Genomic DNA, 25,748 nt, shown 5'->3' on the forward strand with positions numbered 1-25,748 from the left:
GTGAAAAATTGAAAGCATTTCCCCTGAAATCAGGAACAAGACAAGGGTGCCCACTCTCACCACTACTATTCAACATAGTGTTGGAAGTTTTGGCCAAAGCAATCAGAGCAGAAAAAGAAGTAAAAGGAATCCAGATAGGAAAAGAAGAAGTGAAACTCTTGCTGTTTGCAGATGACATGATCCTCTACATAGAAAACCCTAAAGACTCTTCCAGAAAATTACTAGAGCTAATCAATGAATATAGTAAAGTTGCAGGATATAAAATTAACACACAAAAATCCCTTGCATTCCTATATACTAACAATGAGAAAACAGAAAGAGAAATTAAGGAAACAATACCATTTACCATTGCAACAAAAAGAATAAAATACTTCGGAGTATATCTACCTAAAGAAACAAAAGACCTATACATAGAAAACTATAAAACACTGATGAAAGAAATCAAAGAGGAAACAAACAGATGGAGAAACATACTGTGTTCATGGATTGGAAGAATCAATATTGTCAAAATGGCTATACTATCCAAAGCAATCTATAGATTCAATGCAATCCCTATCAAGATACCAACGGTATTTTTCACAGAACTAGAACAAATAATTTCACAATTTGTATGGAAATACAAAAAACCTCGAATAGCCATAGTAATCTTGAGAAAGAAGAATGGAACTGGAGGAATCAACCTGCATGACTTCAGACTCTACTACAAAGCAACAGTCATCAAGACAGTATGGTACTGGCACAAAGACAGAAATATAGATCAATGGAACAGAATAGAAAGCCCATAGATAAATCCACAAACCTATGGACACCTGATCTTTGACAAAGGAGGCAAGGATATACAATGGAAAAAAGACAACCTCTTTAACAAGTGGTGCTGGGAAAACTGGTCAACCACTTGTAAAAGAATGAAACTAGAACACTTTCTAACACCACACACAAAAATAAACTCAAAATGGATTAAAGATCTAAATGTAATATCAGAAACTATAAAACTCCTAGAGGAGAACATAGGCAAAACACTCTCCGACATAAACCACAGCAAGATCCTCTATGACCCACCTCCGAGAATACTGGAAGTAAAAGCAAAACTAAACGAATGGGACCTAATGAAACTTAAAAGCTTTTGCACTACAAAGGAAACTATAAGTAAGGTGAAAAGACAGCCCTCAGATTGGGAGAAAATAATAGCAAATGAAGCAACAGGCAAAGGATTAATCTCAAAAATATACAAGCAACTCCTGAAGCTCAATTCCAGAAAAATAAATGACCCAATCAAAAAATGGGCCAAAGAACTAAACAGACATTTCTCCAAAGAAGACATACAGATGGCTAACAAACACATGAAAAGATGCTCAACATCACTCATTATCAGAGAAATGCAAATCAAAACCACAATGAGGTACCATTACACGCCAGTCAGGATGACTGCTATCCAAAAGACTACAAGCAATAAATGCTGGAGAGGGTGTGGAGAAAAGGGAACCCTCTTACACTGTTGGTGGGAATGCAAACTAGTACAGCCGCTATGGAGAACAGTGTGGAGATTCCTTAAAAAACTGGAAATAGAACTGCTATATGACCCAGCAATCCCACTTCTGGGCATACACACTGAGGAAACCAGATCTGAAAGAGACACATGCACTCCAATGTTCATCACAGCACTGTTTATAATAGCCAGGACATGGAAGCAACCTAGATGCCCATCAGCAGACAAATGGATAAGGAAGCTGTGGTACATATACACCATGGAATATTACTCAGCCATTAAAAAGAATTCATTTGAATCAGTCCTAATGAGATGGATGAAACTGGAGCCCATTATACAGAGTGAAGTAAGCCTGTATACAGCATACTAACACATATATATGGAATTTAGAAAGATGGTAACGATAACCCTATATGCAAAACAGAAAAAGAGACACAGAAGTACAGAGCAGACTTTTGAACTCTGTGGGAGAAGGTGAGGGTGGGATGTTTTGAAAGAACAGCATGTATATTATCTATGGTGAAACAGATCACCAGCCCAGGTGGGATGCATGAGAGAAGTGCTCGGGCCTGGTGCACTGGGAAGACCCAGAGGAATCGGGTGGAGAGGGAGGTGGGAGGGGGGATCGGGATGGGGAATACGTGTAAATCTATGGCTGATTCATGTCAATGTATGACAAAACCCACTGAAATGTTGTGAAGTAATTAGCCTCCAACTAATAAAATAAATAAATAAATAAAATAATAAGGGATGCTAAAAAAAAAAACAAAAAAAACAAATAAAATAAAATAAAATGTTAGCAACACACTTCTAAACAATACATGAATCAATTGGAAAAAAGAAAATTTTTAAATAATTTAAATTAGATTATTAGACAATATGTCAAAATTACTTGTGGAATGCAACTAAACCAATGTTTAAAGCAATGAGAAATTTAAAGCATTAAATGTTTGTGTTAGAAAAGAAGATTCAGAACCACTCATCTAATTTTCTACCTAAAGAACCTAACAAAAGAAGGTTGAAAGTAAACCTAAAGGAAATAGAAGAAAAAATTCAGATGACGACAGTCAATGAAAAAGGAAAGCAGATGTGCAACAGAATAAAGCTAACAAAGCCATCATTTGGTGTTTTGAAATGGTTAGTAAAATTTATAACACCTTAGCAAGATTGACCGTGAAAATAAAAATTTCCAGTCCAAAATATACTGGAACTAGAGGTGATAGTTGGACAACATTCTGAGTGTACTAAATGTCACTGAACTGTTTACTTTAGAATGCTTAACTTTATACAAATTTAACCTCACTAAATTAGTTTTTAAAAATAAACAAAATTTAAAGCACTTCAAAATTTTGACATCATAAATCATAGCACATCTTTGTATCCATATAATTTTGGTGAAAGTAATGTATTCAAAGCATTCTCAGCAAAATGTCAGTGTCATAATATCTTGTGATATTTATCAGTGGTCTGATAAAATGAGCACTGACCATAGAGAATGTATTGGAAATGTGACCATAATAACAAGTATTCTGGTCATAAACAGTATAAAGATGACTTAAGGTACAACTCCTTAATTTCTTAAAATTAGTTGTTCTTGAGGGGAATAACCTGGAATAAAGTTTGGCTCACAAATTATCAAGATCAACCTTGTAGTACAGGTATATGGGAAAAAATCCTTGATCTTACTAGAATATCCGGTTTCCTTAAGAAAAAAGGATGGTCCCTTGTTTATGTTGAATTTTCACATAAAGCTAGCGTGGTGTACTGTACATATTGCTACTCAGTATATATATGCTGTGTCAAACCAAACTGCTTGATTTTCCAATAGAACTCTGTATATGACCCTTCTTAATTCTGATGCTAGTTGAAACTATGCCCATATAATAATGCCAAAGAATAACTGAAGGCTTACCAGTGAAAGAATTTGGACTCTGGAGTCTATGAGCCTACATTTAAATCTCAGTGTAGTGCCTTAGGAAACAACTATACTAACTTTTGTGAGTTGACTAACATCTCTGAACTTTTCCTCTTTAGAGACAAGTTTTCTCATTTGCAAAATAGGGATGATGGTAATTTTTCGGGCACAGTATGCAAGAAGTGAAATGATAAAACACCAAGTAACATCTCTGCTGTTTGCATATTTGCCCAGAATTTTGCTCTGTACATATATGAATTATCTCACTTAATATTTTAACCATTCCATCAAGTACCTGTGATCCTTAATTTATAAATGCAAACTGGTGGTTAGAAACTTGTCCAAGTCATAAGCGTAATCATCACCTGGCTGATGGGTAGGCCAGAAATAGAAAATGAGCCTGTGGTCTACCAACCACTTCACACACACACACACACACACACACACACACAAACCCTCAATAAATGGAGATATTATAATTAATTTCAACTACTAGAGTAATCTCAATCATGATTATGAAAGAAGGAAATCATCTTAGAGCCATTTCCAATTTGAAAATAAGGGAAATACAAATACAGGCAAAATAGAGAATAAGTTGGGCAAAGAAAAATCTTCTGGTGATAAATAAAAGAGAAAACATATACAATTTTCTAATGCTAAAATAAAAAAGACAATTTTTTATGATCAATTCCACTGTGGCTAGAAAGGCAGGAAAAACAGGAAAAGGGAAAAAGATGGATCAAATAGCCTAGTTTAAGCCATGAAATACAGAAAGGTATTAAGGGGAATTTCACTACCCCAAGGAGATTTTGGATATACATCTATAACTATATACACATCTATATCTGTATCTGGAATCAAGATAGCCTGGAGAAACATCCATAACCTCAGATATGCAGATGACACCACCCTTATGGCAGAGAGTGAAGAGGAACTAAAGAGCCTCTTGATGAAAGTGAAAGAGGAGAGTGAGAAAGTTGGCTTAAAACTTAACATTCAAAAAATGAAGATCATGGCATCTGGTCCCATCACTTCATGGCAAATAGATGGGGAAACAATGGAAACAGTGACAGACTATTTTCTTGGGTTCTAAAATCACTGAGGATGGTGACTGAAGCCATGAAATTAAAGACGCTTGCTCCTTGGAAGAAAAGCCATGACGAACCTAGACAGCGTACTAAAAAGCAGAGACAGCACTTTGCTGACAAAGGTCCATCTGGTCAAAGCTCTGGTTTTCCCGTAGTCAGGCATGGATGCAAGAGTTGGACCACAAAGAAGGCTGAGTGCTGAAGAGCTGATGCTCTGGAACTGTGGTGCTGGAAAAGACTCTTGAGAGTCCCTTGGACTGCAAGGAGATCAAACATGTCAATCCTAAAGGAAATCAGTCCTGAATATTCATTGGAAAGACTGATGCTGAAGCTGAAGTTCCAGTACTTTGGCCGCCTGATCTGAAGAGCCAAATCACTGGAAAAGACCCTGATGCTGGGAAAGATTGAAGGCAGGAGGAGAAGGGGACAACAGAGGATGAGATGGTTGGATGGCATCACTGACTCAATGGATATGAGTCTGAACAAGCTTCAGGAGTTGGTGAAGGACAAGGAAGCCTGGTGTGCTGCAGTCCACAGGGTTGCAAAAAGTCAGACATGACTGAGCAACTGAACAACACCAACAATATCTATATCTATAAATTTAGCTACATTTATCTCTCAAAGGAAACTTGGTCTCTGGTGAATTTAGAATTATCTGAAAAAAATACCTTAAAATCTAACAGAAAGGGTATATGGATTAATGTAAACAGTGATTAATAAATTTTAAAATGTTATTTTACTCCCAGGTACTTTTAATTCTGAAAATGTACCTCTAATAATAATAAATGTGATGATTAATAATTTTTCTTTCTTCTCATACTTGGCTGTCTCAAATATTTTAAAACAATGATTTAGCTATGTTATTAATTATTACTATAAGAGATCTGGATATTGGGGTCACAAAGCCATTTATAAGGTACTAGATTCTGGAAGAGGAAATCAATAACTTTTTGAGTTCTGACTTTTCAATACTTACATTGTGTAAAAAGAAAAACACCAAGAATACACAAAAGTGGGTTGACTGGAGGACAGGAGAAGGGGCCATAGACTATGTCCCAATAACAGAGTCTACCCTTTGATAAATGTTTTAGGGCAGATAGGGAGGAAAGGATAACAAAAGGAAATTTGGGAATTCCACAAAGATGGCCAAACCCAGAAATCCTGAGGTGGGAAGGGGAACCTAAATAACTTGGCTAGGATGCAGATTTTGTGCAAGAAAGGCAACACATGCCAAAAGGGGTTAAATACTTACTTCAAGCCATTGTGGAACAACCTCTTATAGTCAACATTTATTCTAGTGATATTTTCTTTTCTAAGTTCTTCAATGGTGAATAACCGGCCAATGTGCTGAAAACCAGGAGCTTTGCTCCTGACATACCTCCTATCAGAACCTGGTAACCAAAAAATCTGCAAGGAGAAACAGGAAGTCTTTCAGTGGAAAATCAGCTATGTTGGTACAAACAGCCCCATGTAGAATGGGAGGAGTCTCATTCCAGCATGGGTAACAGTCTATAGGGAGCAGAGATTCTAGCCTTCGATGAATGAGTCAACCTGCCCTAATGTTGTCCAGTGAACTCTTAAAATGGGGCTGTCACCAGTTTTGTTCTGGAGCTGAGTTTTCCCAGTTAACATAATGGGACCAAAGGTGAATTGTGTCACCACACTAGCTAAAGTGGATGAGGAGTTTGTAGGTGTGGATAAATGGTCAGGATCATAAACATCTCCTCTGGCTGATGACACTATAAATCATTTTTGAGAAGAGTCATTTTCTGCCAACAGGAGATGCTATTATGACTCATCTGTGCAAAGAGTTCTATTTGCAAAAAGACATATATTTGTTTCTCTCATAGCATTCTTCCACATTCTGAAAATTAAAGATATTTGGAATGACTGACTGACAAAATGCAGAGCATTCTGGAAAACATGATGAATGAATCTCTGTTCAAGTAAGAACTTTCTATATCATAAATGAAAGCTGGTATTCAAAGCCATAGTGTTCCATACTCAGGCCCTTCTCTAATAGATGTACATTGGTGATGATGCAGCTCACCTCATATAGCCATTACATAAATTCCCTTTTACTTCATTTGATTTGGAACAGCAAACAGCCTCAATGTTTTCCCCACTGATATAAATTTAACTGGCTCATTCTTAGACTGGCACATGTATTGGGTTGACCAAAAATTTTGTTTTCTTTTTTTCCCTGTAGGATGGCTGTAGCAGCACTTAGCTGTCTTTAACTTCATTTTAAACAATGTTCTTATATTGCATTGTAATAGCTGGCACTCATTAGTGAGCATTTAAAAAAACATAAATTTGGAGAATTTTTGTATAGCCATTTTAATATTGAAGATTGAAGAAAAAGTCACATTTTTCACATATTATGCTTTAGCATTTCAAGAAAGGTAAAAACACAACTGAAATGCAAAAAAAAAAAAAAAGATTTGTGCCATGTATGGAGAAGGTGCTGTGACTGACGGAACATGTTAAAAGTGATTTGTGGAAGTTTCATGCTGGAGATTTCTCGCTAGATGATCCTCCATGATCATAAAGACCAGTTGAAGTTGAGAGCGTCCAAATCAAGTGTAGAAAATAATTTTTACCACCTTGGTTATGTTCATTGCTTTGATGTTTGCATTCCACATAAATTAAGCAAAAAAAAAAAAAAAACTTCCTGAAGGTATTTTTGCATGAGATTCTTTACTTAAACATAGTGAAAATGTTATGTATTAAAACATATTGTGATGGGTGATGAAAAGCAGATTCTGTACAATAATGTGGGATTGAAGAGCCCATGGGGCCAGCAAAACGAATCACCACTAAACACACCAAAGGCTGTGTTCATCCAAAGAAGGTGATGATGTATCGGGTGGGACTGGAAGGGAGTTCTCTATCATGAGCTCTGTCCAGAACACCAAATGATTAATTATTCAAGTACTGTTCCCAATTAGACCAACTGAAAGCAGCACTCAACGACAAGCAACCAGAATTAGTCAACAGAAAACGAAAAATCTCTCAGCAGGATAATGCAAAACCACCTGTTTTCTTGGTGACCAGGTAAAAACTGCTACAGCTTAGGCGGGAAGTTCGGATTCATCTGTCGTATTCAGCAGACACTGCATCTTTAGATTTCCATTTCTTTTGGTCTTTATAAAATTCTCTTAATGGAAAAAATTTCAATTCCCCCAAAAACTGTAAATGGCACCTAGAACAGTTCTTTGCCCAAAAAAATAAGTTTTGGGGAGATGAAATTATGAAGTTGCCTGAAAAATAGCAGAAGATAAGGCTTCCCAGGTGGCACAATGGTAAAGAATCCACCTGCCAGTGCAGGAGTTGCAGGAGAGACGGGTTTAATCTCTGGGTTGGAAAGAATCCTTATAGTGGTAAATGGCAACCCACTCTAGTACATGGACAGAGGAACCAGGCAGGTTATACTCCATAGGGTTGCAGAAAACTGGACACAATTGAGCACACACCTTTACCTTATTTTAAGTGAAACAAAACAGTGAATACATTGTTCAATAAACTTCTTGGTGAAAATGAAAAATGTGTCTTATTTTTACTTAAAAAACTGAAGGAACTTTTGGTCAACCCTGTAGCTAGCTATATAAGCAGCCAATTCCATTTCTCTAGGAGTAGAATTGTTTAAGCATTCCAGTGAAGATTTACAAGGTTCATCAGGTTCAAATGCTATGCTCCTGAAACAAGTAACTCACTTCCCAACCTTTAGCATAAATACTGAGATAGACATACCTGATGTTGCTCAATGTTAGAGTCAAGTATCACGCTTACTACAAGGCGGATATACGATGATCTGGCAGGATGTGATCGTGGAGGAGAATTAAGATCAAATATAACCAACTTTTTTTCCCTCCGTGCAAGTTCCAATAACTCAGATAGTTTTGGAATCTTCTGATTTCTTGCTCTTTCCTTATCAGCCTCTGATAAGGGTTTCATACGAAAAAATGGTTTGATCTAAAAATAAGTACATCAGAGAAATCATTAGCTTCTATCAAAAGTATTTTCCAATTCTCATGCTTTTAGCCCCACAGCAGCCCTATCTCTGTACTAATCCATTACCATTCAACCCATCAGGTTTTCTGAAGTACTGGTCCTTAGACAACAGTTGCCAAGAAGAGAAATAAAATATAATCTCCATGGCTAGTGATGGTATTTGCAATGATAAAGGAAATACAATAATGTGGAATTAAAGAGACCATGTGGCCAGCAAAATGAATCTCCATTAAGCACATCAAAGGCTGGTCTGCATTTAGAAAAAGTGATGGTGTGTATGGTGGGATTCTAAGGGAGTTCTTTATTATGAGGTCCTTCCAGAAAACCAAATGGATAATTCTGCAAGTACTGCTCCCAATTAGACCAAATGAATGCAGCAATCAACAAGCCCATCACAATATCTTTTTTAAAAAAAGAAATGCAACAAGTCAAAATGGTCATCTGAGGAGGCCTTATAAATAGCTAAGAAAAGAAGAGAAGTGAAAGGCAAAGGAGAAAATGAAAGATATACCCATCTGAATTCAGCATTCCAAAAAATAGCAAGGATAGATAAGAAAGTCTTATGTGAACAATGCAAAGAAATAAAGGAAAACAATAGAATGGGAAAGACTAATGATCTCTTCAAAAAAAAGTGGAAATACTGAGGAAACATCTCATGCTAAGATTGGGCACAATAAAGGACAGAAATGAAGTGGACCTAACAGAAGCAGAAGATACTAAGAAGAGGTGGCAAGAATACTCAAAAGAACTGTATAAAAAAGGTCTTCATGACCCAGATAACCACAATGGTGTGGTCACTCACCTGGGCCAGATATTCTGGAGTGTGAAGTCAAGTAGGCCTTAGGAAGCATTACTGTGAACCAAGCTAATGGAGGTGATGGAATTCCAGCTGAGCTACTTCAAATTCTAAAAGATGATGTTAAAGTGCTGCACTCAATCTGCCAGCAAATTTGGAAAATTCAGAGTGGCCACAAGACTAGAAAAGGTCAGTTTTTATTCTAATCCCAAAAAGGACAAAGCCAAAGAATGTTCAAACTACTGCACAATTGCACTCATTTCACATGCTAGCAAGGTAAAGTTCAAAATTCTCCAAGCAAGGCTTCAACAGTACGTGAACCAACTTCGCGAATTACAGGCTGGGTTTAGAAAAGGCAGAGGCAGATTCATGTTGATATTTGGTAGAAAACAACAAAATTCTGTAAAGCAATTATCCTTCAATTAAAATAAATAAATTAACTTTAAAAAAAAGAAAATGCAGAGGAACTATGGATCAAATTGCCAACATCCACTGGATCATAGAAAAGCAACAGTATTCCAGAAAACCATCTACTTCTGGTTCATTGACTATGCTAAAGCCTTTGACTGTGTGGGTCACAACAAACTGTGGAAAATTCTGAAAAAGATGGGAATACAAAACCATCATACCTACCTCCTGAGAAACCTGTATGCAGGTCAAGGAGCAACATTTAGAACTGGACATGGAACAACGGACTGGTTCCAAATTGGGAAAGGAGTACATCAAGGTTGTATATTGTCACCCTGCTTATTTAATTGATATATAGAATATATCATGAGAAATGCCAGGCTGGATGAATCACAAGCTGGAATCAAGATTGCCAGGAGAAATATCAACAGCCTCAGATATGCACATGATACCACCCAATGGCAGAAAGCAAAGAGGAATTAAAGACCTTCTGATGAAGGTGGAAGAGGAGAATGAAAAAGCTGGCTTAAAACTCAACATTCAAAAAAACTAAGATCATGGCATCTGGTTCTGTCACTTCATGGCAAATAGATGGGGAAACAATGGAAACAGTGAAAGACTATTTTCTTGGGCTTCAAAACCACTGTGGATGGTGACTGCAACCATGAAATTAAAAGATGCTTGCTCTTTGGAAGAAAAGTCATGACAAACTTACAAGGAGTATTCAAAAACAGAGACATCACTTTGGCAACAAAGGTCCATCTAGTCAAAGCTATGGTTTTTCCAGTAGTCATGGATGCCATAGTTGGATCATAAAGAAGGCTGAGTGCCAAAGAATTGATGCTTTCAAACTGTGGAGCTGGAAAAGACCCTTGAGAGTCCCTTGGACTGCAAGGAGATCAAACCAGTCAATCTTAAAAGAAATCAACCCTGAATACTCACTAGAAGAACTGATGTTTCAATTGAAGATACAATACTTTGGCCACTGGATGCAAAGAGCTGACTCATTGGAATAGACCCAAATGCTGGGAAAAATTAAGAACAGGAGGAGAAGGGAATGACAGAGGATGAGATGGTTTGATGGCATCATAGGTCAATGGACATGAGATTGAAACAACTCCGGGAGACAGTGAAGGACAGGGAAGCTTGGTGTGCTACAGTGCATGGGGTCACAAAGATTTTAGACATGAATGAACAACTGAGCAACAACAATTCTATAACATAGAACCTGCTGTATTTGCATTGAAGGGTATCCTTAATCTTCTCTAGATCTCCCTTTTCAACCCTTTTTTAAAACTTAAGGTGATAAAATTCATATTTTCTTTCATTGGTTACCCACATTTTCTCTTACTGTTTTAGTTATTTGTAGTGAAAAAAAAAAAAAAAGACTTCAGCTTCAGACTGAATTGGACTCAATCCCCACTCTATCACTTCTTTGCCTTCCTTGCTCTGTGTGTGTGTGTGTGTGTGTGTGTGTGTGTGTGTGTGTGTGTGTGTGCATGCGTGCGTGCACACGCGCACGCAAAATGCACCCTCTGTCATGTTCAACTCTTTGCAATCCCATGGAGTGTAGCCCAATCTGCCTGGCTCCTCTGTTGATGGGATTTTCTTGGAAAAAAATACTGGAGTGGGTTGCCATTTCCTTCTCTAAGGGATATTCCTTGCCATATTCAACTGTTAAAATCCTTTTCTCTATTTGCAAAGTTTAGCTCAAATGATACCTCCTTCATGAAGACGTCCTCAAATATTTCTGAACTAAAGACAGCTTGGTGGCATTCAACTCCAATGGTTCATTTTTAAGCCTCTTTAATACTGTTCTCTATCCTTGTTTGTATACGTCTTACACCAAATTCAATTTCTGGCTTCATACGCTCTTGCTTTGTAACCTTGATAAAATCACTTATATTCTCAAAGTCTCTATTATCCAAATTATAAGATGGGGAAAGGGAGGAATAATCTACGTATTTCTCAGGGTTATTTTGTTTATTGAATATGATAAAATATTTTCTAGGCCTAGGAGAATGTCTTGTACACAGAATATTGCGCAATTCACAATAGTTCCCTCACTCTACTGTTTCTACTGATGGCAACTTTCTCACAGCAGGAACTGTCACTTTTTTGTATATCATACAGCATTTCATCTTACATCTCAGTCCATATATATGTTGCCTGTATTAAATTTAGTAGATGGCTACTTTTACCATCTTAACCAATTTTAGATCACTTGTTGGTAACACTGGTGAGAGAAGGCTATCTCTCGGAGGAATGAAAGAGTAGCTACCTCACATTTTCTCAAGACTAAAGTATGCTCTCTTTGTCTCCACGCAATTTTTTCCTTCACACTTATTCCACTGTTTGTATTTGTTCCCATTCCTATTCATAAAAAACAGAAACCAAAAAGACCTTCAGTGATCTCAAAATATCTATTCAACAGTCATCTTTGCTGAACTTGCACACCTTCATGATCTTCCAGATAACCATAAATCTTTTTTTTTTTTTTATTTTTTTCATTTTTTTTTATTATTATTATTATTATTTTCCAGTGGGTTTTGTCATACATTGATATGAATCAGCCATGAACCATAAATCTTTTCTCTTTAAAAGTACTCAAAGCAGGAGGCCAAGGTCTAAATCTATCAACAAGTTAATACACATCAAAGACTCATTGTTTAAGGCCTATTCCTTGATCTAAGAGTAACACTTTCTATTTTTGCTTCAGGGAAAAAAAATTCAGTCTTGGCCACATTAGTCATCTACTCATAGCCTGTACAATGAGACTTTAGAGGAAAGGTTTTAGCAGATCATCATACTATACAGAATGCTCTGACTAAAGTCCTTAGACAAGGGCCTCTTTCACAGAAGACAGACCAGTCTATGGAATTCACATATTCCATCATTGATGTGTAGCATCTGACCCCCAATTCTGAAAAGAAACACTAGATCAACTTAGGTTTTGAGCTTCATGATGGCAAACTGGTAGTACCCATTAAGCTCAAATGGGTATTTCTTCAAATCTTCCATGATACAACTCACCACAGTAGGGAGAAACTGACTACAGTATTTTTTATTTTTTTGACTGTGCAGGGTCTTTGTTGCTGTGTGTGGGCTTTGTCTAGTTGGGGCGAGTGGGGGCTACTCTCTAGTAGCACAGCACAGGCTTCTCTTGCAGTGGCTTCCATCGCTGTGGAGTACGGCATCTAGGGCATGCAGGCTTCCAGTTCTGGTACATGGGCTTATTTGCCATGCAGCATGTAAACTCTTCCCAGACAAGAGATTAAACCCATGTACCCTGAATTGGCTGGCGGATTCTTAACCACTGGGCCACTGGGTAAGTCCAAAGTCACTATGCTGCTGCTGCTGCTAAATCGCATCAGTCGTGTCCAACTCTGTGTGACCCCATAGACGGCAGCCCACCAGGCTCCGCCGTCCCTGGGATTCTCCAGGCAAGAACACTGGAGTGGGTTGCCATTTCCTTCTCCAATGCATGAAAATGAAAAGTGAAAGTGAAGTCACTCAGTCATGTCTGACTCTTCGAGACCCCATGGACTGCAGCCTACCAGGCTCCTCCATCCATGGGATTTTCCAGGCAAGAGTACTGGAGTGGGTCACCAGTGCCTTCTCCGAAAGTCACTATAGTATGAAATAAAAACCGATGGGGTAGCTTTCTAAGACATCAAAAGATATGAGCAGTTCTTCCCTAATCTATAACCAGCATAATCCTAGAAAAACTATAAAGGTCAGACATGAATTGGAAACTTGCGCCAAAGGATCCTTTGAGGATCTCCAAATAAATTTTATTCAATTTCTTCCCTCTGTGTGTTATGAATTTCTGCCAGTAATTATGTGCTTATTTGGGTTATTATATATTTGTGTTCTTTACCTAAGCCATTCCAACCTAGCTATTTAGTGAGAGGTGAAAACATTTTATTGGGAGTTTTACTTTAAATTAGGTAAAGATTTGCTCCCTACTAAAATAATCTCCTGTCCTTAAACACACAATACTCTTGAAAAGTGGGAAGAATGCATGACATGTAAACAACTGCAATCAGCCAAACTGTCAGATGCTCTTGACATTCCATACCGTCAAGGACCACTCATTCTCTCTTCGACTTTGTGTTCTTTCCCATCAGGTAATCCTAGATTTGCTGTTATTGTTATCCAGTCTCTAAGTTGTGTTGACTCTTTGCGACCCCATGGACTGCAGCACACAAGGTTCCCCTGTCCTTCACTATCTAAGAATCCTAGATTATCTTCTGTCAGCTAATCACTTGCAGGCCTACATTTCAGAAATATCTCTACACTAGCTTTAAAACTTTCTAGCTATAACTTACCAAGGCTCTTTCAGGCAAACATTATGAGGGATTAGGCAATATAGCTCACTCCTATAATTAACAGAATGGCTCTTTTCCTTGCCAACCACCTCATCAGTGAAATCCAGTGTATAGAAAACAACTCATAGAAGGACTGCTGTTGGAATATCACTGGAAAGGACCATAAGACATTTCTCCAAAGAAGACATACAGATGGCTAACAAACACATGAAAAGATGCTCAACATCACTCATTATCAGAGAAATGCAAATCAAAACCTCAATGTGGTACCATTACATGCCAGTCAGAATGGCTGCTATCCAAAAGTCTACAAGCAATAAATGCTGGAGAGGGTGTGGAGAAAAGGGAACCCTCTTACACTGTTGGTGGGAATGCAAACTAGTACAGCCACTATGGAAAACAGTGTGGAGATTTCTTAAAAAACTGGAAATAGAACTGCCATATGACCCAGCAATCCCACTCCTGGGCATACACACTGAGGAAACCAGATCTGAAAGAGACACATGTATCCCAATGTACATCGCAGCACTGTTTATAATAGCCAGGACATGGAAGCAACCTAGACGCCCATCAACAGACGAATGGATAAAGAAGCTGTGGTACATATACACAGTGGAATATTACTCAGCCATTAAAAAGAATTCATTTGAATCAGTCCTAATGAGATGGATGGAACTGGAGCCCATTATACAGAGTGAAGTAAGCCAGAAAGATAAACACCAATACAGTATACTAACACATATATATGGAATTTAGAAAGATGGTAATGATAACTCTATATGCAAAACAGAAAAAGAGACACAGATGTACAGAACAGACTTTTGGACTGTGGGAGAAGGCGAGGGTGGGATGTTTCGAGAGAACAGCATCAAAACATGTATGTTATCTAGGGTGAAACAGATCACCAGCCCAGGTTGGATGCATGAGACAAGTGCTCAGGGCTGGTGCACTGGGAAGACCCAGAGGGATCAGGTGGAGAGGGAGGTGGGAGGGGGGATCGGGATGGGGAACACATGTAAATCCATGGCTGATTCATGTCAATGTATGGCAAAAACCACTACAATATTGTAGAGTAATTAGCCTCCAACTAGTAAAAATAAATGGACAAAAAAAAGAAAAAGAAAGGACCATATCGAATACATCAAATACTCTTTTAACTCAATAGAGCCAATAAAGCAGAAAGAATTGATCCCTGGATACACATTTCCCAAGCAAAATCACAATACCCATCTGACAACAATTGGAAAGTCATATCCATTAGCGATTATAAACCCAGGTTTCCCAGAGAACCACAGAAGTCAACAGTTCAGTTCAGTTGCTCAGTTGTGTCTAACTCTTTCTGACCCCATGGACTGCAACACACCAGGCTTCCCCGTCCATCACCAACTCCCAGAGCCTGCTCCAACTCATGTCCATTGAGTTGGTGATGCCATCCAACCATCTCATCCTCTGTTGTCCCCTTCTCCTCCCGCCTTCAGTCTTTCCCAGCATCAGGGTCTTTTCCAGTGAGTCGGTTCTTCAGATCAGGTGGCCAAAGTATTGGAGCTTCAGCTTCAGCATCAGTCCTTCCAATGAATATTCAGGGTTGATTTCCTTTACAATTGACAGGTTTGATCTCCTTGCAGTCCAAGGGACTCTCAAGAGTCTTCTCCAACACCACAGTTCAAAAACATCAATTCTTCGGAATTCAGCTTTCTTTACAGTCCAATTCTCACATCCATACATGACTGCTGGAAAAAGCATAGCTTTGACCAGGCAGACCTTGGTCAATAAAGTAATGTCTCTGCTTTTTAATATGCAGTCTAGGTTGGTCATAACTTATCTTCCAAGGAGTAGTGTCTTTTAATTTCATGGTTGCAGGCACCATCTGCAGTGATTTTGGAGCCAAAAAAATAGTCTGTCACTGTTTCCATTGTTTCCCCATCATTTGCCATGAAGTGATAGGACTGGATGCCGTGATTTCATTTTTTGAACATTGAGTTTTAAGCCAGCTTTTTCACTCTCCTCTTTCACTTTCATCAAGAGGCTCCTCTATTCCTCTTTGCTTTCTGCAATAAGGGTGGTGTCATCTGCATATCTGAGGTTATTGATATTTCTCCCAGCAATCTTGATTCTAGCTTGTGTTTCATCCAGCCTGGCATTTTGCAAGATGTATTCTGCATATAAGTTAAACAAGCAGGGTGACAATATACAGTCTTGATGTACTTCTTTCCCAATTTGGAACCAGTCCATTGTTCCATGTCCAGTTTTAACTGTTGCTTCTTTACCTGCATACAGATTTCTCAGGAGGCAGGTCAGGTGGTCTGGTATTCCCACATCTTTAAGAGTATTCCATAGTTTGTTGTGATCCACACAGTCAAAGGCTTTGCCATAGTCAATAAAGCAGAAGCAGATGTTTTTTTGGAACTCTCTTACTTGCCATCTCCAAGGAATGTTGGCAATTTGATCTCTGGTTTTTCTGCCTTTTCTAAATCCCACTTAAACATCTGGAAGTTCTCAGTTCACATACTGTCGAAGCCTTCCTTGGAGAATTTTGAGCATTACTTTGCTAGCATGTGAGATGAGTGCAATTGTGTGGTGGTTTGAACATTCTCTGGCATTGCCTTTCTTTGGGATTGGAATGAAAACTGACCTTTTCCAGTCCTGTGGCCACTGCTGAGTTTTCCAGATTTGCTGGCAAATTGAATGCAGGACTTCAACAGCTTCATGTAATAGCTAAATGAACAGAAGTCAACAGCTGCCCCAACATCCTCGGCACAAGCAAACAGTTCCATGAAGTAGCACAGCTTTCATCAAATAGCCTTGGGAAAAGATTCTCCTGTTAAATACCAGACTCTCCTTTGAATGCTTCCATTCCTCATCTTTCTGGCCATACTTTCTTTTATTTGTTTAAGCTTATACACTTTTAAGTAATTTGTTTAGGCTGCATGGGGGCTATTCTCTAGTTGCAGTGGACAAGTTTCTCACTGTGATGGCCTCACTTGTGTAGAGCATGGGCTTTAGGACATGCGGGCTTTAGTAGTTACAGCACATGGGCTCAGTAATCGTGCCGCATGGGTTTGGTTGCCCCACAGCATGAAGAATCTTTCCAGGCCAGGGATCAAACCCATTTCCTCTGCATCAGCAGGTGGATTCTTAACCATTGGACCATCAGGGAAGTCCTAAGGTTATGCACTTTTGATTTCACCTATCATATTTCTCCTACTAAAAATAATAATCTGCTTAACTCTAAGGTTTTCTACACAATCATCACTCTAACTGTAATTAAGTTTCCCCAAGATGTTACTAGTTAGACAATTTGAAATTTTATTAATAATTATTTTCACGTATGTATTTAATGATTATTTAATAATTATTTCATGTATCTAATAATTATTTCATTTTGGTACTACTCTTCCTGTAATACCTAAATGAAAAGAAACATCCCTGACCTAGAAGAAGATAAAATGTACTTTTGGTGTAATAGTTGAATGTTTGTCATGACAATTCTCAAAGGAAACATACTCAAAGTTTACCAAAGTTGATAGTATGTTTCTTGTATAACCCCTGTGTTCTTTAAATATGTGGCAATCAGGCTTTTTGATGGTAACACAGGGCAGGGTTAGACTGTGGGCATGTTAACACTTCTCCAACTGCAGGACTCTCCAAACCCTCAGTAAACCATATCTGCTTAATAAGCATATGAAGGAATAACATATTTCCTAGGAAACAGCCTTCTAAGGATAAGCCTTCCCACCACCAGGAACCGAATAATCTGAGGTGATTTTATTTTATTTTATTTTTTTTTTGAGTTTATATGTTTTATGTTAGTTTTATAGGATAAAAATCTTTGATCATAAGCAGTCAACATGATTCTTTTTTTTTTTTTTTCTAATTTTTATTATTATTATTTTTTTTTCCCAGTGGGTTTTGTCATACATTGATATGAATCAGCCATGGATTTACATGTATTCCCAATCCCGATCCCCCCTCCCACCTCCCTCTCCACCCGATTCCTCTGGGTCTTCCCAGTGCACCAGGCCCGAGCACTTGTCTCGTGCATCCCACCTGGGCTGGTGATCTGTTTCACCATAGATAGTATACATGCTGTTCTTTTCAAATATCCCACCCTCACATTCTCCCACAAAGTTCAAAAGTCTGTTCTGTGTTTCTGTGTCTCTTTTTCTGTTCTGCATATAGGGTTATCGTTATCACCTTTCTAAATTCCATATACATGTGTCAGTATGCTGTAATGTTCTTTATCTTTCTGGCTTACTTCACTCTGTATAATGGGCTCCAGCTTCATCCATCTCATTAGGACTGGTTCAAATGAATTCTTTTTAATGGCTGAGTAATATTCCATGGTGTATATGTACCACAGCTTCCTTATCCATTCATCTGCTGATGGGCATCTAGGTTGCTTCCATGTCCTGGCTATTATAAACAGTGCTGCGATGAACATTGGGGTGCACGTGTCTCTTTCAGATCTGGTTTCCTCAGTGTGTATGCCCAGAAGTGGGATTGCTGGGTCATATGGCAGTTCTATGTCCAGTTTTTTAAGAAATCTCCACACTGTTTTCCATAGCGGCTGTACTAGTTTGCATTCCCACCAACAGTGTAAGAGGGTTCCCTTTTCTCCACACCCTCTCCAGCATTTATTGTTTGTAGACTTTTGGATAGCAGCCATCCTGACTGGCGTGTAATGGTACCTCATTGTGGTTTTGATTTGCATTTCTCTAATAATGAGTGATGTTGAGCATCTTTTCATGTGTTTGTTAGCCATCTGTATGTCTTCTTTGGAGAAATGTCTGTTTAGTTCTTTGGCCCATTTTTTGATTGGGTCATTTATTTTTCTGGAATTGAGCTGCAGGAGTTGCTTGTATATTTTTGAGATTAATCCTTTGTCTGTTTCTTCATTTGCTATGTGTCTTTCACTTTGTTTGATGTGATAAATGACATAACCCAAGCCTTAGGTGTACAACATAACAGTTTAAATTCCTTAGCCTGAGTGCTTCTGTGCTTATTCGCCTAGTATTTTCTGACTTTTTGTGACCCCATGGTGTGTAGCCCACCAGGCTCCTCTGTCGATGGGAATTCCATAGGGAAGAATACTGGAGTGGGCTGTCCCTGCCTCCAGGGGCTCTTCCCAACCCAGGGATCAAACCCAGGTCTCCTGCATTGCAGGCAGATTCTTTACCAGCTAAGCTACCAGGGAAGCCCTTAGCCTGAGTAGTTATCAAAAATAGTGAAGCCCTGAACTTATTTTTGTTAGCACCACTGCTAACACTTCACTTTGTACCAGATTAAAGATCAACTGTGGCTTGATTAGGGAAGGGTTAATTCAATGCAGTCTAAAGGACTTGCATTGCCTTCGTTTTGTGGCAGTGGATGCTACTTGCAATGCAGTGTTTCAGGAAATTTAACTTAAAAGTGCCATTAACTGTACAGTTTCAATGACACTGACAGAGAAGAAAGGAGTGTAAGATTTACTTACTAAGCCCCAAATACTAGATAACCATTCATTCAGCAAGGATACTCTGCATGTTCCTAAAACTCAAATCCTGTTATCAAAATATTCAATTTAGTGAGGGAGATAAGACACAGAGACAAATAAAACATAAGTTTCATGACAGCAGTCACTGAAAATTATTTTGGGCTCTTCTTAGAATTGGACTATGGTAACAGTAAGATGGTCTGGTCTGGTATTCCCTTCTCTAAGAGCTTTCCACTGTTTGTCATGATCCACACAATTAAAGGCTCCAGTGTAAGGGAGATCAACCCTGAATATTCACTGGAAGGACAGGTGCTGAAGCTGAAGCTCAAGCTCCAGTTTTGGTCATGTGATGCAAACAGATAACTTATTAGAGAAGTCCCTGATGCTGGGAAAAACTAAGAGCAGAAGGAGAAAAGGGCCTCAGAGGATGAGATGGCTAAACAGATCACGGATGCAATGAACATGAATTTGGGCAAACTCCAGGAGATGGAGAGGGACAGGGAGGCCTGGTGTGCTGCAGTCCATAGGCTGCAAAGGGTCGGACATGACGGGGCAACTGAACCACAACAACAGTAAGATGCAGCTTGCAAATAAAGAGAGAGAAAGAAACACCAAATGCACTATTTAATTTGACCACTGCATGTATTAAAAATGAGAAAACCAAAGCTTAAAAGATAATCACAAGTACAATTTTTAACTAACAGGTAAACTGGAAGTGACATGTCCAGTCATTGAGCTCAACAGTGACTGAAAATTTTCAGTCATTATTACTTCATATATTTCTTCCATTCCTTTCCCTCATTCTTCTCCATTTGGTTTACTTATTACATATATGTTATATCTTATTCTGACTTGCCCTTTTTGTTCACTTTCCTCTTTGCATTTCAGTTTAGGAAGTTTCTAGACATCTTCAACAGCACTGATTTCTTCCTAATCCTTGATGAGGATGAGCCCATCAGAGGCATTCTTCATATCTATTAAATATGTTTGATTTGGAAGCTTTTCATTTGATTCTTTCTTAGAGCTTCCATCTCTCTGCTTACATTGCCTATCTTTTCTCGCACATTGTCTACTTTCTTCATTAGAGCCCTTAATATATTAATCATGGTTATTTTATATTTGCTGATATATCCAAAATCTGTATTATTTCTGAGTCTGGTAGTGATGCTTGTTTTGTCTCTTCATACTGTGCTTATTCTTATTCTTTAGAATATTTTAGAATTTTTTTGTTGGGAGATGGACATGATGCAATAGATAAAAGAAACTGAGATAACTGTGCTTTTAGTGTGAGCTTTTATGTGAATCTACTAAGACCTGTATTATGTTTAATGTTTGCGGTAGCTATAGGTACCATAGGATACAGCTTCCTTGTTTGTTTGTGTCCTACCCTATTTCTGTGATTTCCTTAAGAACTCCTTCTTAAACAGTCTGTGTTGCAGCTCTCAGTCATAAACCACTTTTATTATACTGAAGCCCTGTTCATGTACTGGTAAGATATCAGGGGAGGAAAGCATTCTATAATCTTATTAATTAAATCTTAATTTTTTCAGTGGGTTTGAGTCTTTGAGCTATCATTCAGAAGCATTTCTTAGCATTTTATCTCCACCCATACATGAGACAAAAAAGCTAGAAGGAAATGGAGTTGGTTAATTGCCCTTCTGGCATGTTAAATAAGGTTATGCTAAAGTAGTCATGTATGGATGTGAGAGTTGGACTGTGAAGAAAGCTGAGCACCGAAGAATTGATGCTGTTGAACTGTGGTGTTGGAGAAGACTCTTGAGAGTCCCTTGGAGTGCAAGAAGAGCCAGCCTAAAGGAGATCAGTCCTGGGTGTTCATTGGAAGGACTGATGAAGCTGAAACTCCAGTACTTTGGCCACCTCATGCGAAGAGTTGACTCATTGGAAAAGACCCTGACGCTGGGAGGGATTGAGGGCAGGAGGAGAAGGGGATGACAGAGGATGAGATGGCTGGATGGCATCACTGACTCGATGGACATGAGTTTGAGTAAACTCCAGGAGTTGGTGATGGACAGGGAGGCCTGGTGTGCTGCGATTCATGGGGTCACAAAGAGTCGGACTCAACTGAGTGACTGAATTGACTGAAAGTGGTTCCCCTTGGAAGCACTTTGTAATGGAGAACATGATGTATTGACAAAAATAAGCAAATGGGACCTAATTGTACTTAAAAGCTTTTGCACAAGGAAGGAAATTCTAAGCAAGGTGAAATGACAACCCTCAGAATGGGAGAAAATAATAGCAAACAAAACAACTGGCAAAGAATCAATCTCCAAAATAAACAAGCAGTTGATGCAGCTCACTACTAGAAAAATAAACAACCCAATCAAAAAGTGGGCAAAAGACCTAAACAGACATTTCTCCAGAGAAAACATACAGATGGCTAACCAACACATGAAAAGATGCTCAACATCACTCATTATTACAGAAATGCAAATCAAAACCACAATGAAGTATCATCTCATGCAAGTCAGAATGGCCATGATCAAAATGTCTACAGACAATAAATGCTAGAGAGGGTAGGAAGAAAAGGGAACTCTCTTAAACTGTTGGTATGAATGCAAACAGATACAACTACTGTGGAGGAGAGTATGGAGATTCCTTAAAAAACCTAGAAATAAAACTACCACAGGACCCAGCAAACCCACTACTGAGCATATACCCTGAGGAAACCATACCCTTGTGTTTAATGCAGCACTATTTACAATAGCTAGGACATGGAAGCAACCTAGATGTCCATCGGCAGATGAATGGGTAAGGAAGTTACGGTGCATGGGTGCGCTTCAGTCATGTCCATCTCTGTGCAAGACTATGGACTGCAGCTTGCCAGGCTCCTCTGTCCATGGGATTTTCCAGGCAAGAATGCTAGAGTGGGTTGCCATTCCCTCCTCCAGGGGATCTTCCTGACCCAGGGATTGAGCCTACATCTATTACATCTAACCTGCATTAGCAGGTGGGTTGTTTACCTCTGGCGCCACCTGGGGAACACAAGGCAGTTGTGGCACATATGCACAAGGGAATATTACTAAGCTATAAAAAGAAACACATTTGAGTCAGTTCTAATGAGGTGGATGAACCCTGAGCCTATTATACCGAGTCAAGTAAGTCAGAAAGAGAACAATAAATGTCATATATTAACACACATATATGGAATCTAGAAAGATGGTACCAACACTCCTACATGTAGGACAGCAAAGGAGGCACAGACATAAAGAAGAGACTTTTGGACTCAGTGGAAGAAGGAGAAGGTGGGATGATTTGAGGTAATACCATTGAAACATACATTACCGTATGTAAACAGATAGTCAGTGGGAGTTTGATGTATAACACGGGGTACATAAAGCTGGTGCTCTGTGACAACCTGGAGGGCTGGGGTGGGGAAGGAGGTGGGAGAGGGATTCAGGATGGAAGGCACACATGTTTGCCTACAGCTGATTCATACAGATGTATGGCAAAAACCATCATAATACTGTAAAGTAATTATTCTGCAATTAAAAAAAAATTTTTTTAAGAGCTACTTTCTCCTCCTCCAGCCCAAAACAGGAGAGGGTTTTTGTTTGTTTTTCCTCACTCTTAACTACAAGAACCTGATGGAGTTCCTGGAAGGAAAAGCCATAAAATATGGGGGCCTGTATAAAACTAGGCCTGCAAGAGTTTTTAAGTCTCAAGATAGTCCACACTCAGCTTCCAGTAATTATTCAAAATAACCTCCTACGTAAACTACTTGTACCTGCTGCTGGCTCCAGCGGCTTCTACTTCTGGAAACTTGATTTTGGTTGTGATTCTCCACTCATCTGTCTCTCCAGATTTCAGAGGGCTGCTTTACCTTGTGACTTCATTTCTCAGATAGATCTAAGAGTCATTTCTTTTCAAGTTGGCTTTGTTCTCTTGTTTTAAGGATAGGATTGACAACTTTCAAGCTCTTCGTAGGTCAAAGTGGAAACCGGAAGTCCTCTCTGACTAGAGTAAGGTTTTGGGGGTTTGTTTTTTCTGTAAATATTGACCTTGTATTCATGTCCAGACTAAACTCAGTTCTTAGATATTGTTATAGATTCCCAGGGATGTTATACAATCAGGTCCTCTTCAAATAGAAATAATTTTATTTCTTCCTTTCCAACAGCTATGCCTATTTACTCCCTATTGTACTGGTGAGGACTCAATATAATGTTGAATTGATTGGTAAGACAATCTCTCTTTTTCCAAGTCTTATGGAAAATGTATTAATTCAGTCTTTCACCATTAGTATAATGACAGCTATAAGTATATAATAGATTACCTCTAACAAGTTAAAAAACTTTCTATTTTTAATCTACACAGTTTTTTTTAAAGAACAAAGCTGAATTTTATCAAATGATCTTTCTGCATGTATTGAGATTATATGACTTTCTTCTTTGTGTATGTTAACATGATAAAAAAAATCATTCATTTTTAAACTGTAAACACCAACCTTGCATTCTCATGAAAAAAAAAAACCCTTTGATCAATATATGTTCTGCTTTTTACATGTTGTTGGATTTTTTGAGGATATTTCTATCTATATTCGTGAGGGGTACCAGTCTTTAGATTTCTTAAAATGCCTTTTTACAGATTTGCTATCAGAGAAATACTGGGTTTATCTAATTTACACAGGGAATTATCCTCTCTTGCTGGATTTTCTAGAAGATACTTATAGAATCAGTATAATTTTTTCTTGTACACATCATAGAATTCACAAGTGAGCACAAATGCACCTGGAATTTTCTGCTGGAAGTTTTTACACTACAAACTCAGTTTCTTTAATAGATATATAACACTGTTTAGGTTATATATTTCTTATTGAGTTTTTCAAAAGATAAAAATTTGTATTTTAAGGCAGGAAAAGAAAATTTAAGGATAAAATGCTCTTTCTCTGTCCTTTGGGCCTCCTTCCCCTCACCCCACTCCTTTAACATACAATGTGCCTCTGCCTTGTACATCAACCAGATCTCCTCAAAGGTGGGAACGCCTGCTCAGCTGTAAAGATCATTTTTTGCTTTTCTTCTGATGTTATCAATGTAACTTCTTAAAAGATTAGTTTTCTTTCCCAACTCTGTAAGGGTTCACGGTGACTTGCTACTCACTTTATATGTGCTTATCTGGACTATTTATCTTTGGGGAATATTATGTAAAATGTCAGCATGTCATTTTGATGTATGATGATTTGTCTCATAAACATATATGGTTGTGTCTTCAACATCAATCACTGCAACAGTTCTCAGATCTTCTGAGAGTCTGTCTCCTGCGTTTGGCTCAAATAAAATCTTCAGTTTGGCTCAAATAAAATTCTTTTTTCTTAACTTGATTGTTAATTGAATTTTCATGATACAGAGAACTGTTCCATTTCATCTAAACTAGCAGATTTATGTGCATGGTGTTGTTCCTAGACTATAGTATGCAAAGGGCTCTCCAGGAATATAAACACCTGATTTAGAGAGTTTGCCAACTTTTGTTACTTAAATACTACAACCATGCCCAATTTCATAACTGGATTAACAACTGGTTCTGAAAGATGTGAAATGTAATATTTTGTCCTTGAACCAATGTGAGCCAATTCCACTGTTCACTTCCATTTTACCATTGTTAATGACTAGAGGGTCCGTACTAAAGCACATTCTTTCCTTCCCAATGTTGGAAATTTGTGTGTTTCCTCTTTTTGTCTTGGTCAGTTGACCAGATGTTTATCAATTTTGTTGATCTCTTTAAAGAATAAGCTTTTGTTTCATTGAGGTTTACTTTTTCTCTGTTCCCATTTCACCGATTCGTGTCGTTTATTCTTTTTTCTCTTCTGCTTATCACAAGTTAAATTTGACCCTCTTTTTCTAGCTTATCAAAGAGGAAGCTTAGATTTTTTTATTGATATTCTTCTTTCCTAATATAAACAGATAATCCTAGGAGTTTTTCTCTAATCACTGCCGTAGTTGCTTTCCACCAATTTTTTAAATATTTATTTTTGGCTGTGCTGCGTCTTCATTGCTCAATGCACAGGCCTTCTCTAATTGCAGCTAAGGGGGGCTACTCTTCTTTACAGTGCACGAGCTTCTCATTGCAGTGGCTTTCCATTGTCAAGCATAGGCTCGAGGCATGCAGGCCTCAGTAGCTGCGGCATATGGGCTCAGCAGTTATGGCAAATGTGGCTTACCTGATCCAGGGCATGTTGGATCTTCTCAGACCACGGATCAAACCTGGGTTCCCTGCACTGGTAAC

General features: G+C 38.4%; 1 protein-coding gene across 1 annotated transcript in view; it reads right to left on the minus strand.

Annotated features, from left to right (window-relative positions):
- Positions 1 to 25,748, minus strand: part of LOC133068438 (glycerophosphodiester phosphodiesterase domain-containing protein 4-like) — a 125,541-nt gene that overhangs the window by 41,482 nt on the left and 58,311 nt on the right. The window contains exons 11-12 of the mRNA XM_061159668.1: positions 8,243 to 8,464; positions 5,742 to 5,896 (exon numbers count right to left, since the gene is read on the minus strand). Of these exons, the coding sequence (XP_061015651.1) occupies positions 5,742 to 5,896; positions 8,243 to 8,464 (377 nt within the window). The remainder of the gene's footprint in view (positions 1 to 5,741; positions 5,897 to 8,242; positions 8,465 to 25,748) is intronic.

Source organism: Dama dama, chromosome 2, assembly GCF_033118175.1.
Source record: "Dama dama isolate Ldn47 chromosome 2, ASM3311817v1, whole genome shotgun sequence".
Taxonomy (NCBI): domain Eukaryota; kingdom Metazoa; phylum Chordata; class Mammalia; order Artiodactyla; family Cervidae; genus Dama; species Dama dama.